The sequence below is a fragment of the Dermacentor variabilis genome, chromosome 1 (assembly GCF_050947875.1).
Source record: "Dermacentor variabilis isolate Ectoservices chromosome 1, ASM5094787v1, whole genome shotgun sequence".
In the NCBI taxonomy this organism is placed as follows: Eukaryota; Metazoa; Arthropoda; class Arachnida; order Ixodida; family Ixodidae; genus Dermacentor; species Dermacentor variabilis.
The window spans coordinates 283,999,546-284,019,190 of NC_134568.1; the positions used below are offsets into that span (position 1 = coordinate 283,999,546).

The 19,645-nt window shown below is 41.3% G+C and overlaps 1 protein-coding gene and 1 non-coding gene across 6 annotated transcripts in view; one reads left to right on the forward strand and one right to left on the reverse strand.

The window, feature by feature from the left end:
- ncm (pre-mRNA-splicing factor nucampholin) overlaps positions 1-19,645 on the forward strand; it is a 110,195-nt gene that overhangs the window by 76,573 nt on the left and 13,977 nt on the right. For 4 of the 5 annotated variants that reach the window (XM_075677132.1, XM_075677137.1, XM_075677147.1 and 1 more), the window contains 4 exons: positions 2,236-2,381; positions 5,938-6,015; positions 14,175-14,327; positions 18,656-18,783. In XM_075677132.1, coding sequence (XP_075533247.1) covers positions 2,236-2,381; positions 5,938-6,015; positions 14,175-14,327; positions 18,656-18,783 — 505 coding nt within the window. Of the gene's footprint in view, positions 1-2,235; positions 2,382-5,937; positions 6,016-14,174; positions 14,328-14,640; positions 14,887-18,655; positions 18,784-19,645 lie in introns of those variants that run through there. The other variant, XM_075677154.1, reaches the window with a different exon arrangement.
- Positions 18,055-18,127, reverse strand: TRNAT-UGU (transfer RNA threonine (anticodon UGU)). The gene has a single exon. It is a non-coding gene; the product is annotated as a tRNA-Thr (tRNA).

The following is a 19,645-nucleotide window of genomic DNA, read 5'->3' on the forward strand; positions in this document are numbered from 1 at the left end:
TTCGCCGTCCGATTATCCTGACTTTTTGCCATGACCGTAGATCTGAAACGGCATTAATCAAAGCTACCACCGCTGCCGTTTTGATTTGATCGCCACCTCGAACTGGTGCTCTTGCACGCAGATCGACTGGCAGCCATAGATACCACCGCGGCAACGCTCGGCCTGCTTACTTCGACGTTCGCTATTATACTTATTGCCGTTCGGTGCTATGGTTTTCCTTGAAAGAATCCGCCACTGTCAGCAATGGCACCGACTCCACTTATGTAATCCTCACAATTGACTTCGAAGCTCAGAAAGCACGGTGCGTTGCATAATGCCAGTTCCTGAAAGTCAGCTTTGCCTCGATACAGAAATGTGACTCGGTGAAGCTTAACATGCGTGGGGAGGGGCAGTTGTCACTTGACACAATATGTACTTCTTAATTATACACGCGTGCACACGCCATCTCCTGTCACATTACGAGCACCGATATGCTTAATAAAATGTACTGGCAGGCCTTCAGAGCTTTTTCGGACGTGCCTATGGCGATTTGAGCCCTTAAGGGCAGTAAAAGGCATGCATTCATTTTTGCGGACGTTTTCACGGCGCCTAAGGAGTCCGAAAAATTGGGCGTTGACTGTACAACAGACCAAGAGGATGCTTCAAATGTATCGCGGGACGAACGCATGGCGGAAGGAGGACAAGAATTCAAATGGACCGACGCATTGAGGAATGAACGGGAAAGGAAGTGTGCCGCCGCTTCTTTGAAGGAGCTTGAGTTCAAAAAACAAATTGTTGGCTGATGGCGAAATGCAGATGTCCCTCATCCAAACCAAAATAAACTCTTTAAAGCATAAACGCTACACTGAGGCATTGTGCGCCGGCTGAGAGTATGCCAGGACAGTTGCGGTTGAATTTCCAGCTGCCGAGAGAGAATCTCACTTGTGACAAAGTTTGGGCTTCATACCAATGAGCTTGCTATCAGTTGATAGAAATAGCTCATATTCGAAAAGATTTGCTTGTATGCATCTCTTTTTATTCGTATTTGAATATATTCGACTCAATTTGCAATGGGATTAACCTTTTTTTTTTTCGAAGATATTGTACTTGCTGTGCATTTTACTAACCCATCCCTACTGTTTTCTTTTTAAGATAAACACTACTCCTTGGTATTCAAACTGTATTAAGTCGTTTTTTTATTATTTTTTAACATGCGTGTCAGCCCGTCTTGACATAAAACAAAGTTCTGGGTCATTCGTATATATTGCAAAGGCACGCTGGAAAACTCAGAGAATTTGGAAATGTCAACTTGGTAGACACCCTGCAAAATTGTCAGATTGGCTGTTTAGCTCATTGATGGTGAAGTGAAGGGACTTATTGTTCTGGAGAGAGTTATAATTCCAGGTTATTAGTTATAATCAATGTAGAATACTTAACCTTTTAACTCTCTCAAGGCATTTCCTAGAGATCTGCATGCATCTTAATAAATTTTTATTTGTACACAATGACCCAATTCAAAAATATAGTAAGTAAGATGTTGGGCCAGTTGGTGCATTCTTTCTTTTTTCTCAGCTTTTGCATCTTAGACCTGAAAGATATGTATTGTTTTAGATGAATATATACCATGTATTCATCTAAAATTTTAATGAAGAAAGCTACTGAGAAAGCTTTTGTGAATATCTATAAACATGTTAAAAAAATGTCTCTGAAGACATGGAGTGAAATGAATGTAAACTACAGAATGAAATGCATGAGTGCCCATACTCCGTGCCAAATTAGATAACACATATTATCCATTCTCTGTGAGCCAAGAAAAATAACTGAGGTGTGGACAGGTTCTTTTTTTCTTGGTGATATCAATACCAACTTACAAGACTAGTACATCTTGGGCTTTCCGGTTGAAGGCTTAAAATGGCCCTACTGAGAAGGATTTTCCCTCTACGTCTCTCTCTCTCTCTCTCTGTTGCACAGGTGCAACAAGATCCAAGTGTTGACAGTTTTCTAGTAGTATGTGGCAGTACATTAGTAGCTGTATTTTCATGATTAATGTTAAAGGCCGTTAAAGTTCTTTCTGCATCACATAAATTTAAAGGGATATATTTGGAAATAAAGATGTCTTGCAGAAGATGTTTGGTTATTAGGAGGGTCCAAGGAGCTTTATGATCATGAAATAATAGGCTGCATTCAAGGTGTCATGTTGTTCCTTACGATGTGATTAAGTGTAGATAATTTGTCTGTTTTGTTGCTGTTTTTCAGCGGAAGAGAATGGCGAGATAATAGACAACACGGAGACTAACCTGGTGGCTCTCAGACGGACTATTTATTTGACAATTCAGTCAAGCCTCAACTTTGAGGAGTGTGCTCACAAGTTGCTCAAGCTTGAGCTGAAGCCTGGGCAAGTGGTGAGGCCCTCTTACCAGTATATGATAGTAACGTGGATGGCTAATTGTTCTGTGTGCGCTCTGTGCAGTCACTAACCAGTGTATGGTCTATGTCTTGCAAGGATCTGGTCATGAGCATGAAAAAGCTGTGTGATGAAAAAAAAACTGTTTTACTTATGTCCACATTAGGGCTTGCTCAATCAGGATGTTCGGAGAGTGCTTGTAAATGGCAACAGTCTAGGGGAAATTATAATGAGCCGTAGGTTCTGTGATCTGAGCTGGCAGCAGGTTCATTCCAATACTTTCACTACATCATAATGAAATTTACTGCCATTACAGTGCAGCACTAGATGAATTATTTCTCTTCCCAATTATCTTTACAGCATAGCCTTTAGGGTAAAGCTTAGGTTTTGCGCTTGGTATTTTGAACAAAACCCCCAAATGCACAGTTAACTTAAATACCTCTGAATAAATAGTGCCTCATGTACTATACAGCAGTATTTTTCAAACCATTGGCTATGACATAGTTGTTACGACTGGCTTCCAAAAAATTCAATGGCACATTTTCATACAGTGTTGTGAATATGAGTCTGCATCAAAGCGAATTACTATCCCAGCTGATTGACTCTGCACTGCCTGTCAAATAAAATCTGAACTTTGTATTTTTGTAGTGAAACCTAGAAGCTCACGAAATCGTGAAATGCCAGGAGAATGCTTTAGGGAAGTTAATAGTGGTGTCCTGAATATTTGATGACTCACAGGTAGAATGTGAAATAGTGCTATCCAGTGTTACTTATCAGAGGATTTGCTAACATGTTGCAGTAAGAGTAACAGTAGTTTTTAAATAAATTAATTAAATATACTGTTAAACACATCATAATGGAATGCTTGGGGCCTCCACAGTACTTCATTGTAAATGTTGCACACTGTTCCTCTCACACTAAACCAGGCTAAGCATGTTCAAAAAAAAGAACCCTTTATTTCACATTAATTCAAGAGAAACTTAGTGAAATAAGTAGGGTTTTTTTTTTTTTTTTTCACATATTGACAGAATTTACGACTGCAGCCAACCCTATAGCATTGCGGCTCACAGCATGCTCCATCGTGAAATGCAGCAGCTACATAAAGTAAAGTTGCAAACAGTCTAGTGCCGCTAATATTTCCTTTCTCTTCTTGCCTACGAAATTCTTCGTTCGTTTACAGGATCTTCATCACTGTTCTATCGTTGACATTCATGCATTTTCTTCCCTTTCAAGACGTAGATTGTCAGTTATGATTACATCATCACGTTGTCATCAACTTTGCCATATTCCTCAGCCGTCGCACCTGCTAATGTGCTCTAACAAGCACTGTACGAGTTGAGCGATTCCTGGAGGAACGCAGCAGGACTACTTCTAACATCGACACATTGTTCAATTGCATATCTAGCACTGAGCGCACCTTAGTGACATCTGCCGAAAGCAGTGATCAGGGTGTCTACCAACCGGGTGAACGGACGTTGACTGTACAACAAAGCAAGAGGATGCTTCAAATGGTCCGTGGGGCAAATGAGTGCCAGAAGGAGGTTGAGAACAGAAAGGACCTACGCATTGAGGAATGAACAGGAAAGGAAGCATGCTACCTCTCCCCCCCCCCCCCACACACACACACACACACACATACACACTCTAGTTTGGAGGGCACTTTTGGAAGGCTTCGCAGCACCGCTACGTACTCCATAGAGTCAATGTATATTGCCCTGACTGCAGCTCTGAAATGGCATTAATCAAAGCCACCACCGGCTGATAATTGAAATGGCGGCATTTCAATTATCTCGCCGCCTCGAATGGGTGCTCTCGCACGCAGATCCGCTGGCAGCCGTAACCACCAGCGCGCAACATTAGGCCTAGCTGCTTCTATGTTCGCTAGCTTCGTCCTGTGCGGTGCCGTGTTTTTCATTGGAAGAATTCGCCACTGTCATCAATGGCACTGACTCCACCTTTGTAATCCTCGCGATTGGCTTCGAAGCTCGCAAGGCACAACGCGTTGCGTAATGCCAGTCTGGGAAAGTTAGCTTCACCTCAATACAGAAGTTTTACGCGGTGAAGCATAAGCGTGGGAAGGGGCAATTGTCATGGGACACAGTGTGTATTCCTTAATTATACACTCGTGCACCCCCGTCTCCTGTCACAGTACGAGCACAGATATGCCTTAAGCGTACTGGCTGGCAGGCCTCAAGAGCTTTTTCGGACGTGCCTGTGGCAATTTGAGCCCTTAAGGGCAGTTGTATTTTTTGCACGCATTTATTTTTTTCGGACGTTTTCGCAGCCCCTAGGGAGTCCGAAAAATCGGACGTTGACTGTACAACTGACCAAGAGGATGCTTCAAATGATCCATGGGGCAAGCGTGTGGCGGAAGGAGGATGAGAACAGAAAGGACCGACGCACTGAGGAATTAACAAGAAAGGAAGCATGCCGCCGCCTCTTTGAAGGAGCTTGAGCTCAAGAAAAAGTGTTAGCTGACGCTGAGATGCAGGTGTCCCTCATCCAAACCAAAATAAACTCTTTAAAGCACTGAAACCCAACACTGAGATATTGTGTACCGGCTGAGAGTATGTCAGGACATTTGAGGCTGCCTTCCCAGCTGCTGAGAGAGAACCTTAGTTGTGACAAAGTTCATGCCTCATACAGAGGAGCTTGCTATAGAAATAGCTCATATTCAAAAATACTTACTTCTGTATGCATGTTCTTTTCATTCGTATTTGAATATGTTCAAGTCGATTCGGACTGGGTTTTACCATTTTTTCCGCTGTGCATTTTACTATCACCTTTCTGTTTTCTTTTTGAATTAAATAGATATTCCTCCTTATTATTCAAATGGGATTAAATCATTTTTTTTTTTCCAACATGCTTACTCGAGAGTGACAGCATCGGGCAACATGGTGTCAGCCCGTCTTGACATAAAATAAAGTTCTGGCTCATTCAGGGAATTTTGCAAAGGTGCTCAGGGAAAACCTGGAAAACTCAGGGAATTTGGAAATGTCAACTTCATGGACACCCTGATTAAAGAAAAATGTATTTATAAATATAATGTCTTGGGCCACTTTCCGAAATTTTGGACTTGCTAATGCAGAATGCATGTTTTTGTGATTTCAATCACTAATTAAATATCTACAGGCACTATTACCAAAGTTTTCATGCAGTAAACTGTTTCTGTACCAGAGTAATCTGCTTCAAAATTTAGCTTAAGACTTTACTTAAGACAGTTGCCGTACAGCGCTCTTGTTGGTTTGTTCTATTTCGTCTTAGTTTCGAAGTGCACTGGCCATATTCCACTTTCCATTATTACACCAAAATTCAGATTGGCCAGCTCCAAACTGCTTCAAAATTAAATTTTATCTCATACAGATTGCTCCAAAATGTAATTTATTCTGCTGCAAGCAGCTCCAAAAGGCAATTTTATTTGTTCCAAAAATTGCTCCAAGATGACTGGGCAGTCCCACTCCTGTACCTGTGTTTTTAATAAAGAGGAAGCTCATGCATGTGTATTTTCTCTGTTGCAAGTACTTAGCACTTCTGCTTTTCTCCTGGTGTTTTAGAGCGAAATGTGCCATATGATTCTTGACTGCTGTGCCCAGCAACGCACATATGAAAAGTTCTTTGGACTGTTGGCCCAGGTATGTATTTATTTGCACATGTGAGTGCACTGTATTTTTGTCATTGTCAGAAATTTGAAGTATGACTTTAGTTTAATTATTTACATTTTAAAAATATAAAAGAAATTGTTTGTGTAGAAACCTCATATGTGGCTAAGAGAGGTTAGTAAGAGAAATGACCTATAAATGGCATGAAATAAAATCTTTGTTAAAAGGAGTGACTTTGAATATGGCCTTGTGCATTTTGTCAACAAACCACAGAATTTTCTCTTCATAAATAATGTGTTTAGGACAAGAGTGAAAAGGTTAAAACTCACTGAATAAATAGTGATAATGCATCAAGCCCGTTTAACATATTGTGGATTTTGCATTTATTTATTTTATGTACCCTCATGCACTGAGGCATTGAAGAGGGAAGTGGATTGCATAATTTAAGAAAGAACAGTAGCAGAATGTAACGTTGTTATATAATTTTTCTTGCAAAACGTAAATGCAAAAGAAATATTGAACAGACTACCAGTATGGTAACCTTACACAAAAAAAAAATATGGAAGGGGGGGGGGGGATGTGCCAAATGATCATGCAATATTCTTACAGTGAACATGCTTGATAAAGAGTACAAAAGAGAGGGTAGTCATAGATACAATGTTGTTGACTGGAAAGTGGTTACAATCATTAGATGTGTGCTGTATAAAGGAATAGAAAAAGTGTTTGTTTGATATTAGCGATAAGTGGGAGGCATGACAAGTTTGCTATGCATTAACGAATGGTGGTAGACCTTGTGAAAAAGGTATAGGTGGGTAAACTGGCAGCACAGATATATGTTTTTTAGTGAAAAGCTGTTTGATTGCTCCAAACTTGATTTGCTATGGTTATTAGAAATAAATGAATGGTGTAATTTTCAAATAATCCAGAAGACCTAATTAGAGTTGCTTGGTGAAAATCGCAGAAGGTGGCGGAATATTCTAATTTTGAGCATACAAGAGTTTTGTAGAGTAGCAATTTGAGTGGACTTGGGGCTTTATTAAAGTTGCATCGTAGGTATCCCAATGTATGGTTAGCACTGTTGCTGATCATATTAATGAGTATTCCATGTTAGATTGAAGATAATAGTACCGCCCAAATATCGGTATGATGAGACGTGTTCAAGTTCAGTGTCGCCTAGTTTATATGTTGAAAAACTTTTGCACTCCTGGGAAACAGTTATTAGTTTGCATTTGTTAGGATTAAAATGCATGAGTCATTTTTTGCACCAACTTCTAATGTTATTCAAGTCCTTCGGCAAAATATATTTATTGGCACCATTACACATCTTCCTCCTAAATACATAGTTCGGCAAATTATTAATATATAATAAAAACAAAAGCAGACCTAAACCGAAGAAGTACTCTCGGTACTATGTTAATTAGAGGGTAGTCGTAACCATTAACTTTGACATACTTAAAGCAATTTGTTAGGAAGTATTCAAGCCAAGCTATTACTTTAGGATCAAGATTCAGTGTGGAGAGTTTAAGCATACTTTAATAAGCAGGATTGACTTTTTCAAAAGCCTTCACAACCTCAAAAAACACAGTTGACTTTTGAATGTTTGTCAACTATGGCATACAAATAATGAGTGAATAGAAACAACTGTGTTTTGCGGGAAATTGTGTGCCTGAATCTATCTTAAGCTGATATAAAAAACAAATTGTATTCTAAAAAGTTAACTACAGTAGAATCTCAGGTGATACGATCATGCCTGATACTAATTTCACAGTGATTTGAATTTCTCAAAAATCGTGGCCCCAAGTCCATTAGCTTACAACATGCTAAACTCCGAATTTAGTGATCTGCTTTTTATGCCGCAGCAGATGATACGAACCATCGAGCCGCCGCCGAATCCCTGGCACACCCGTAGCACTAAACAATGGCTGTTGTCAAAGCAGCAGAGCGGCTGCATCAACGCACCAGTTGCATTTCTGTTGCCAGGGGGGCTTATGACGCTCTGCATTGACTCCACTCCCCCATCCCCACTCCCACCAAAAAAGAGAGAGGAGGGGTCAGAGAGCAAAGAAGAAGAAAGAAAGGTTTTGCTTTGTGTGGTATCATGCAACTTGTCTGCCGTTTTCAAACACTTGTAACTTTATCAGGAGCTGGCAATCAAACGCGACTCAGTCTTGCCACATTGGCAAGATGGGCGGCATTCGCTTCCATGGCAGCATGTCTACCAACCAGGAAAACCGGGAATTCTCAGAGATTTTGAATAGTCTGGAAATACTCAGGTACAACTCGGGGAATATTTGCTCCTATCGGGGAAAATTTGCTGTAACTTTATCGAAAGGGAACGAAGGTCACGATAACGCTAGCTGGCTCAAGTAAAACAGAGAGGAATCGTAACGAACCGTCGTTGACGCCGTGTCGACGGCTGGAGGAGTTGCCATTGTACAGTCAACGACCAACTTCCAGACGTCCGACGGCTTTGCGGCACCACCACGTATCCCATAGGGTCAATGATAAGAACGTCTGACATTTCGGACGCAAGAACCCTTCGCTGTCCGATCGTCCGGACTTCTTGCCGTGACCGCAGGTCCGAAACGGCATTAGTCAAAGCCACCACCTTCGATTTTGAGTATCTGGCCACCTCGAACTGGCACTCTCACGCAGATCCGCTGGCAGCCGTAGCCATCGCCGCAGAAACATCAGGCGTAGCTGCTTCGACATTCACTATTAAGTTTCTTGCCGTTTGGTACCGTGTTCTTTATTGAAAGGATTCGCCGCTGTCAGCAATGGCACCGACTCTGCCTTTCTGGTACTGGCGATTGGCTTCGGAGTTCGGAAAGTACGGCGCGTTGCATAATGCCGGGTCCCGAAAGTCAGCTTTGCCTCATTACAGAAATTTTACGTAGCATAACAAGCACAGGAAGGGGCAATTGTCACGGGACACTGTACGTATTCCTTAATTATACACGAGTGCACCCGTAATCTCCTGTGCAGTACGAGCACCAATATGCCTAATAAGTGTACTGGCAGTCCTTCAGAGCTTTTTCGGATGTGTCTGTGGCTATTTTGAGCCCTCAAGATCAGTAAAAGACATGCGTTCAATTTTTTGTCATCCTTCCTTTTTCAAAATGCCCAGTTTTTCGGACGTTTTCGCGGCCCCTAGGAAGTGCGAAATATTGGATGTTGACTGTACAACTAAGCAAGAGGATGCTTCAAATGGTCCATGGGGCAAACGTGCGGCGGAAGGACGAGAACCGAAAGGACCTACACATTGAGGAATGAGTGGAAAAGGAAGTGTGCCCCCACTTCTTTGAAGGAGCTTGACCTCAAAAAAAAAACAAAGTGTTGGCTGACGCTGAGATGCAGGTTTCCCTCATCCAAACCAAGATAAAATCTTTTAAATCAGTGAAATGCAACACTGAGGCATTGTGCGGGGGCTGAGAGTATGTCAGGACAGTTAAGGTTGACTTTATTACCAGCTGTTGAGAGAGAATCTCATTTGTGACAAAGTTAGGGCCTCATACCATTGAGCTTGCGATAAGTTTATAGAAATAGTTCATCTTGGAAAATATTTCATTCGGTATGCATCTCCTTCTTATTCGTAATTGAGAATGTTCAACTCAAAATTCAGTGGGTTTTACCATTATTTTCGAAGGTATTTTAGTCACTGCGTAGTTTACTAACCCCTTCCTTCAGTTTTCTGTTTTTAATAAAATAAGCGCTACTCCTTACTATTCAAACTGAATTAAGTCATTTTTATTTTTAACATGCTTACTAGAGAGTGATAGCATTGGGCAACATGGTGTGAGCCCATCTCGATACAAAACAAAGTTCTGTTTCACTCAGGGAATTTTGCAAAAGCACTCAGTGACAACCTGGAAAACTCGGGGAACTTGAAAATGTCAACTTGGTAGACACCCTTCATGGGCAGCCTTATCTCTGTATTCCATACCTTTTGTCATCTTTGATGCTCAATGACAATTCGAAACTTTTCCATGTTTACAACTGTGAGAAAAAGTAGATCTCAAAGAAAAGTAAACTGATTACCTTATCATGTGCAAATCATGTCCTTATCACTGTGAGGCAGCACCTAGGATGCAGCACTGAAAGTGGTTCGAGATAACCAGGCAGATCTTGAAATGTTGGCCTCGGAACATATGAAGTGCCCAGCTTGCTGTTTGCAAAATACACGAAACAAGCGCACCTATGATTCTAATTCCCATCAGCCAGTAGGAGCACTCCCTTTGTGCCACGTGACTACGGTAACAAATCATGACGCTAGTTTTACATTTTCGTGTTCACTTTTGTTGATTTTATTTCTGCATTGAGAAATACAGTTCTATGGCTATCTGAATCTTCGATCTCTTATGTTTATGGTGTTACCATGATGGCTGCGTTGCTTCCGTGGAAAGCTGTGCTCACGCGACCAGCGCACTGATAGCACCTCCCAAAGCCCAGTTTTCTTTCCATCTTAGAGCACAGCTCACTAAAAAGTACAATTTTCTAAAATTCTGTTGTATATTTCTTCAAAATATTAATGCCATGAAATAAAGGAAGGTCTTAGGATTGCAGGGTAAAAAAAAGAAAGTCGAAATTTTGAGCAAGTGTGCTCGTTCATTGCCGCGTCCCCCCCCCCCCCCTTAATTTCCTGATTGTTTAATGTTTTTAGGTTCTGCAAATTTTTGCACTGTCCTGAGAGATTCGTACGCTCACTATGTATGTGAATACAAGATATGTTCCATGAGTTTTCAAGGAATGCTTGTTAACAAGCGCTGTTTATTGCTGAGAGCTGAGTACTTGTTACCTGAGTTATGTATTGGGACTGCTTTTGCGGTTTTCCTATCCTGCTGCACGATACTTTGATCAAGTGACTGCAGAAAAAGTTGTCTACTTCAGAAACTTGGAATTAATGTTGTCAATGCCACACAATGAGAATGTTTTTAAGAAATCATTAAGTTGAAGTCAAGAATTAGACGGAAACCTGTCTGGTCGGGAACATACATGACAAAAGTTAAAAGCGGACAACCACGAAATTTTATAAAGAGAAAGATGTTTCGGCTCCTGCACAGGATCCTTGTTCACAATGAAGTTGAAGGCAGAAATGGTCCGATTATGTAAGCTTTAAGATGTGACATAGGCAACGTGTGTACATGTAGGGAAAGTTGCCGTCATTGCAATTAAGTGTGTGCTCGGTGGTCTGGATTCTCAGGGATTCAAGGAAAAGCCGAGAGGTCCAGTTCTTTTCTTTTTCCATTACCTCTGCGTTCTCTCAGTCTATTTCATGGCAAGTTACTTCTGTGTGTTAGGCGAGAGCATATAAGATACGTTCGTCTCTCTCTTTTATTTTTTAACGTCATACATGTGCTTCTTGAGTCTTTGCTGGAAATTGCCTGTCTCATCGATGTAACTTCGATCGCAGTCTGCACATAAGATACAGTAGGTAACGCCTTTTTTTTTTTCATTAGCTTCTTTTTAATGTTTACTAGGGAGTGTCTCAACTTTTCTGTTGGCACATGCACTACTTGTACACTGAAGGGTTTAGAACACGCGCCAAGTGCTCATTGATCCCAGGAACATATGGCCCAGGAGCATGACTCTTGGGACGCGCACTGCCAGTGCGTGCAGGAAGAGTTTGCTGGCGTTCCACATAAAGCACAGCCGAGTCAAGGTAGCCTCTTTCAGAGAGATCCCGATGCACATGCTGTATGTCAGCAGCGATGTCTTCCGGTTTTTTGCAGATCCTGTTCGTTCATTTGTTTAATTAAGTTCATAAGTTCAGCAGGCGACATTGTTAAACAACAATGTGCATTAACTGGTGTGAAATAGACGCTCAACAACCACAGAAGGAAGACGAGAAAGGGCATCACTCGCAACTAACTTTATTCACAGAAAAGCAGTGTAATATCTAGCCATTTCATCCCTGCTCAAACCACATGGCTTCAAATGCTCATCAACTTGCACCAGATAAGGGGATTCCCAGAAAATTTCTACTCTAGTAAAGATTGAAAACGTTTGTATTCGCTGGCATGCACAATCACTTACATGTCACTGATACCCATGTCTCTTCTCTTTTTAATGTAGTATGCTTCTGTAATCTCAGGCACCAGGGTATCTGTATTCTTACCGAGAATGTAAACACCAGAAAACCTCTGCTGACACATGCAGGAATCACAGTGCACAGGCAAATGTGCTGAAAGATTGTTTTTTAGCAAAAGTTCATGCTCTCTAACTCTGTCATTTATGCGCTGGCCTGTTTGGCTGATGTAAACCCTACTACGGCTAAGCAGGATTTAATACACCACGCCAACCTAGCCAGCGACATAGAGCTTAGCGTGCCTCTTCCTGCGTGGGGAGGGCCTCGGTGCTTTGCAAAAGTGTGGGCGCAGGCCAGCCAACTTGTGTGGCGCCGAGAAGACCATAGGTACCTTGGACCTGTTGGCCACGCTCTTAAGGTTGCATGTGACCTTAGGCATGTAAGGCACAACCATTGGTTATTTGTCCATCAACTGCGTGTTGTTCCTTGTTCCCTTCACTTTTTGAAGGAGGGATTCAGAAACTGTGGCAACGACAGAGCTAGAATAGTCAGCTGAATGCAGCTGCGTGATCTGATTATAGAAAATTTCCTGTATCTTGTGAGGACAAGATTTCACCATTCCTCCCTCAAGACATGTGGAAGCAGTGGCCCTAGTAACAAGATTGGAATGGGCCGCATTGAAGGGTGAAAGTTCTTTGTGTGAGCGTGGGCAATAAGCCCAACATATGTGCTGCTCCGAGAATGTGAGGTTCAGGCCTAGAAACTGCATCTTGCCATTAGTGGGAAGCTCATGCATAAAAAAAAAAAAAACCCTTTGGCATGTTCTCTAAGTAGTGCTAAAATTTTATCTACTGAGTTATTGGTGCTCACAGAATTATTAGTTTTAAGATCACTAAACAGACGTCAACATACCTAAAAGTATTAAACATCTTTGCATCACCAAGTACCTGAGCCAATTTTCTGTCAAAGGCAGCCAAAAACGTGTTACACAGAACTGGTGCAACACACGAGCAATGCAGATCCCTTGTCGCTGATATATTCAAAGTAGCTTGTCATAAGAGGCGAACATCGAGCACAGGTAAAATTCTAATAAGGTCATAAAGTTATCAAGCGAAATGCCTGTGGCCCTCTCAAAGGTGAGAACACCATTCTCTTAAATGCAGGTTCTTACAGTTAAAAACAGCAGCACGTGTGGTAGAGAATTGAAATGTTTTCAATCTGTACTAGGTTAGAAAGTTTATGGGAATCCACTTGTCTAGTGTGAACTGATGAACATTTGAAGTGATGTGGTTTGCGCAGATTTGGAATGGTAATATATTATGCTACTTTTCTGTCAATAAAGTTGGTTGCGAGTGATGCCTTTTTATTGTCTTCCTTCTGTGGTTGTTGCGCGTCTATTTCACAACACTTGTCGTGTAGTAACTAGCCCAGGAGCAAGTTTTACTAAATGTGCATGAAACACAGCTCAGCCACTCAGTGGTTCACCATAATCATCTTTGGCTGAAAGTTCGTTGCTGTCATTGGAATTAACCCCATTCCAAAATTGCTTTGTGTTCCTTAATAAAGGATCACGCAGACGATTAGTTTGAAAGCATTTCTTTCCAGCATACACAGCTTCAGTATACTCTGTTTATCTGTGTGATAGGTTTCCCAGCGATCAGATGCATTTCTCAACTTTGCCACGTGAAAAAGAGATTTATTTTTATTACATATGTGTATATAGTTTTACTTCTGCATGATGTAGCAACCAGCACACCGCCTCACTGGCGCAACTGGCACTTTGTTAATTCAGTCCAGCAAGATACTACAGGAAAATAATACTGATGGGAGGTGTGCCATGTTTTTCAATAAATCCACAACTGCAGGTTTATCTAGTCAACACACAAAGAAAGTAGTATCCCTGAGAGTGACGGATAAAGAATACAGGTCATGCTTGCCCTGAACAGTAGATAGTAAGCTGCTTGATGTGTTGCCTCTGTTCATCAACAAACTCATGAAACTGCTTTATTCATTATATAAAATATCCACTGTCCTAAGGTAGCAAGACTTGAAAAGGGAAGTTTAAAACTAAGTTTGACATATAGCATAGACAAAACTGTATCGATCCTCTTTCCAGCACTGTGCATGAAGTAATGTAGGAATTATTTCTTGTTCTAACCTTTTACAGCGTTTCTGTCAGTTGAAAAAGGAGTATGCGGAGCCTTTTGAGCAGATATTCTTGAGTTCGTATGACACCATTCATCGTTTTGAGACAAACAAGTTGCGCAATGTTGCGAAGTTCTTCGCCCATCTTCTCTTCACAGATGCCATTCCATGGAATGTAAGTGATTTGACTGTAGTTTTATAGTTATTGTATTTGGCCATACAAGTGACTGTGCAGTTCACAGACAGTTAAACGGCTTCTTTTTAGCTAGATAACTTTGTACTTGTGGGCGTGTTTTATTTTAGTGCAAATATTATTTGTTGCTGTTTTGAGCCATAGTTTAGAAACGCAGTTTACAGAATCGCATTTTATTGAATATTTTGCTGTAATGTTTTTTTTTGTCCCCCTAGAAAAAAAAACATTACTAGAAACTCCTTTCTTTTTTTTTTCGAATTAGCATCACAATCTTGATTTAAGGACATGTTTGCAGGTTGAACATGAATTTTGGCAACCTCTCCAAGAAGTAGCCACAGAGAAGTTGCAAGCAAAATGCATTACTGTGCCGTTCACTGGCCTGGCACTTGGTCCATATCTATGTTGGGCGCATTGCATTTGTGCTCATGTACACAGGTGGAACGAGAATGTGGTTCGGCAAATAGCAGCGTTACGTGATTGGTGCGTGCTGGCATCGCATAGTTGGATTCTCATGCAGCACAAATAATAAACAATGGTGACATGCACAAAATAGGCTAGTGTCGTGTGTATGTACCTTTGTTTTCATCAGGATAAAGTTTTTGGCAAACAATGAAAAAATTAAATTAAATTATGGGGTTTTACGTGCCAAAACTACTTTGATTATGAGGCATGCCGTAGTGGAGGACTCCGGAAATTTTGACCACCTGGGGTTCTTTAACGTGCACCTAAATCTAAGTACACGGGTGTTTTCGCATTTCGCCCCCATCGAAATGCGGCCGCCGTGGCCGGGATTCGATCCCGCGAACTCGTGCTCAGCAGCCCAACACCACAGCCACTGAGCAACCACGGCGGGTGGCAAGCAATGAATAGAGTAGCGACTGAGTTGCTCCATGCTTTGCATGCTCATTGGTATATGTCATGTTTTCATTTAAAGAAAGAGAGAGAGCACTTGAGTTATGTAATAGTAAAATCTGTTAGTTATTGGAATTTCACAAGCATGTTGAAAAAGTCCAAATTAAAAAAAAAACAAGCTAATGAAAGTCGGAGAAAATTACCATATGTAGTCGTGGCAGAATGACAGAGCACCTCTTAAATCTGTTTTCTATATTAAAAATAAATTTTTTTTTTCAATCACAGTTGATTTGTATTTCTTCTTCTTCAAAAAAAATTATCATTTGGAGCTTATTTCAGTGAATATAAATGCATTGAAGGGCGTGCGCTGTGCCTCAGCTTTATACCATGTCACTTGCTCTGCCTGCAGCGTTTCCACATTCTGTCGCATCACTGATCAAAAATTTTATTTTCACCTTCATTTGCACGAGGCAGTTTTAAAGTAACCATAATTTATTCCTTGTCATCATAATAATAGAGGCGGGAAGAAGAGTAGTGTGTTAACTTTTCAGCATCGTCCCACCTCCACTTGCATTCAAGACATATGCACTAAAGCTTCATCATAGATGCCACAGCAGGAAAAAAAAATCATGTGGTTGACTACAGAACCAAAGAGCTGCTTTGGGGGGTCTGAACAAATGGAAATCATTGGCATAGGATCTGGCGAATACGGTGGATGCATATAGCACTCAAGACCAGGTCTTTGATTTTTTCCACAGCCTTGTAAGCTGTCCAATGCATCAGTCACACCCAACTCCTCACTCTGGAATTTGCATGTGTGTGTGTGTGTGTGTGTGTGTGTGTGTGTGTGTGTGTGTGTGTGTGTGTGTGTGTGTGTGTGTGTGTGTGTGTGTGTGTGTGTGTGTGTGTGTGTGTGTTTCTATTGTGCACTTGCTAAATGGAAATGCATGGGCCTCCATATAAATAACATTTCCTATGGTTATCAGTGGCCTTCTTGCCCTCTGCAACCAAAAGTTCCTGCTCTGTGTGTGCTCCCTGTTTTATGTCGGGTAGCTGCGCCAATTCTTACAATTCCCTTTTGTGGAGAATCAAACATTCACTGTGTGTTGGCCTGTGGTGAGAGTAAAAAACTTTTATTGTGAAATTATTGTTACTTTCTGACAATGCCTCATCAGCTGGAAAATTTTCATAATGGAGTGGTGAGGTTAATGGGACTGAAAGCTGATCTCCTGGATAACACTGTTTACAGAAAAACAGCGAATGAGTAGACTCAAAACTTTTACACTGTATTTACTACAACTTCACAGAAATTGGAAAATATTAGTAATTCAAGCAACCACACTATGTGCCACTCATGAGGGACTACAAATGCTAGACAAGAAATTAATATGTATGTCAGCCGTATTCACTCGTGTAACGCCTGCACTTTTTTACCAGTACAGGCATTACATAGGGTAGGCTTATGGCTACCCACTGAAACCGCATGGAACCGCACCCCGCCTGCCTTGCAGAATAAGGCAACCACTGGCAGCCGATTGAACTCATGCATAGTTGCTAACAGATTTTTCAGACATGATCAATGCTGAAAAAATGTCCAAATAATTGGGCAATCCTAAAAATGGAATTGCGATGGTAAAAACTACTTTATATATATATATATATAATGCCGGTACAGTGAGAAGTTTGTTTACAGATGTTGACAGTGTGGTGCTTCATTAAAATAAAATTCACTTGAAATTTCGTTAAGACTGAGACCGCAGGTGCATTTCCCGTTCACCAATCGCACAGCCCGAAGTGGGTCACAGGTTGCTGTGACGTGCAGATACAGCGCACACGGCCTTCACTCTGTGACTGTCAGTTTAGGATGTACTGTGCAAATTCAATTTACAACTTCATTGGCTTTATGCCCACATGTGAACTTATGCCATTCCATACAGTAAGTGCACATACAAACTTGGTAAGTGTTCACGGTAGTTGCTGGCTGATGGCCCATGGACAAGAACAGTGTTTCACACACTTGGCCCTCGGTTCAGCCTATGCACGTGATCATGCCCGATCACCATTGTGGTATAGTACTTTTCCTTTTTTCCCCCCGTTAGGTTGTCATACAGCATAACTTTAGGATGCGGTTAAATGGGAGCATGCAGGCCGGTGTCATGTAGGTACAACAAGAGTGAGTTATAGAACGTGTTATCTATGGTCTACTCAGGCAACATACTATTAAGGGCGAACTTCCTGCAACGACTTGCCGCCTGCGCCACCCATCCACTACAATAATACAATAATGGAGTCTGCGGATAAAGTTGCAGTTTGGTCCAACTTTGGTTACTGCTACATTTTCGTGTGGGATACAGTGCTGCTGATAATGCCACCGTCTGCAGGACTAGTGCCATCTAGTAGTGGCCAGCAAAAATTAACAAGCACTCAGGAATGCGCATGATGCTTAGTAAAACTTTTTTCATATTTTTTGCACTCCAAGGTGCAAACGCCTTACACAAGTAAATACTGTAAAACATAAGTTTTCTTTTCCTCCACAAACAATACCTGAATGGAATGCAATACTGGTGGTTGTTGTAGGAAGCAGCAGTCTTTTTATTGCGTTACAAATTAAATGGACACTCCAGGCAAATTTTCGTTGCCTTTGCTATGAAGTTCTGTATAAAGTCCAAGTGCACTAAGATTGCACTCTGCGCACTGACTGTATGCTGTGGGGGCAAAGGACAGGGTGCTAGGGTGAGGCAAGAGGGATGGTGACTTGAAGAGCTCAATGTTGCAGCTCACGGGATCAAGCGCACGCTAGGGGAGGATAGGCTAAATTGATAAATTAATGGCAATGAAAGTGGATAAAGAAACAACTTGCCGCAGGTGGGGAATGATCCCACGTCTTCGCATTACATGTACGAGGCTCTAACCAATTGAGCTACTGCGGCGCCGTTTCCCCATCCACTTTCGTGGGAATTTTTGCTTTACTACTACAACTAACCTTCTTGGGAGTGTTAGCCAGCACCACTACTCGCAAACCTTGGCAGTGGATGTGGAACATCTTTTCTGCCGCAGGCGTCGCGAATATGTGATCTTTTTGGGCAAAGGTAACTGGTCAATAAACCCACACATGCTACCTGAAGGCATCAATGTTGCTGGATTTGAGACCCTCGTTATGTAATGAACGAAAAGAAAGGGGTTAACCAAGGGGCCCTGTTTTTTATTAATCATTTCATGAGAAGCCAACAAACGTACTGTACTCCTACGGTAATTCAACACTGCAGTGTGTTACTGTAAATAAGTGAGTGAAGGTGCAGTCTTTTGTGGAACTTGGATTCTTTTACTGCGTAGTAGTTCTCAAGGGTTGGGGTTTAGATGGGTAAAAATACTTGAATAGTGCTGTAAAATGATATTGTATCAATATTATTTTATGTGGTTTCATATTTGCTTTCAAAAATGTTTCCTTGCTTGTGTAGGTCCTGTCTCATATCAAGCTTACTGAAGATGACACAACATCATCGAGCCGTATCTTCATTAAAATCCTGTTCCAAGAATTATGCGAGTACATGGGTCTACCGAAATTGAATGAAAGAATAAAAGACCCGTAAGTTCATCTTCAGAACGCCATATTGGCACATTTCATTGATGTGTGTGCTGTATGCATAGCTGTAACATGTGTATAGGCTCTCTTGTGGTAGTGTGTTATTATGTAACTGGTACAGTGCAATTCTAATGCAAAATCACTTGATTTGAATTTATGGATAATTCAAAGTGACGGTTACATGCAATCTGCACCACATTCTATTAGTGGAAAAAAAGCTTCATTAACTATCATCTGTGAAACATGTTATGGTTCATTTAAACAAGTTCCAGCTCGTGCCTTACATTTCTGGCATAAATCTGATAACCATGAACAGATTTAATGTACTGCATCACAATATTGGGGCACATATTGGAACAGGTTTTCTTTTGCTTTACCAATATACATGATTGGCACAGCTGGCACTGGAAGCAGACCAGCCCATCCATTCACACTTATACATGATTATTCCTTCACATGCTGCTGGCATTCTAATCTTTTCCATTGCAACTTGCTTAAGAGTTGCTATTTAGATAAGCATTAGGACTATATGGGAATGAGAGAAAAGCCCCAGAAATGCAGGGGCTCCTTTTCTCTTTTCACCTGCTTAAGTGATTGCTAGCATTGCAACTACTGCTTTCAAATGCCATAATGAAAATGTCCAGCCATGGAAGTTAACTCTTTGGCACGATCCCACTTTCTGGTCACTGCTGGAATGTAATCAGTTGTGATAAAGAAAGCTCACACTGCAAAGTTTGGCTATAAAAATCCAAGCATTGCTGGGTGCTAACAGTCACTTGATCTGAGTGCCTCTTCCTCATTGGTAACTGCATCCATGCATTACACAAGCAATCATTAGGGAAATTAGTAAAGCACAGGCTAAAGC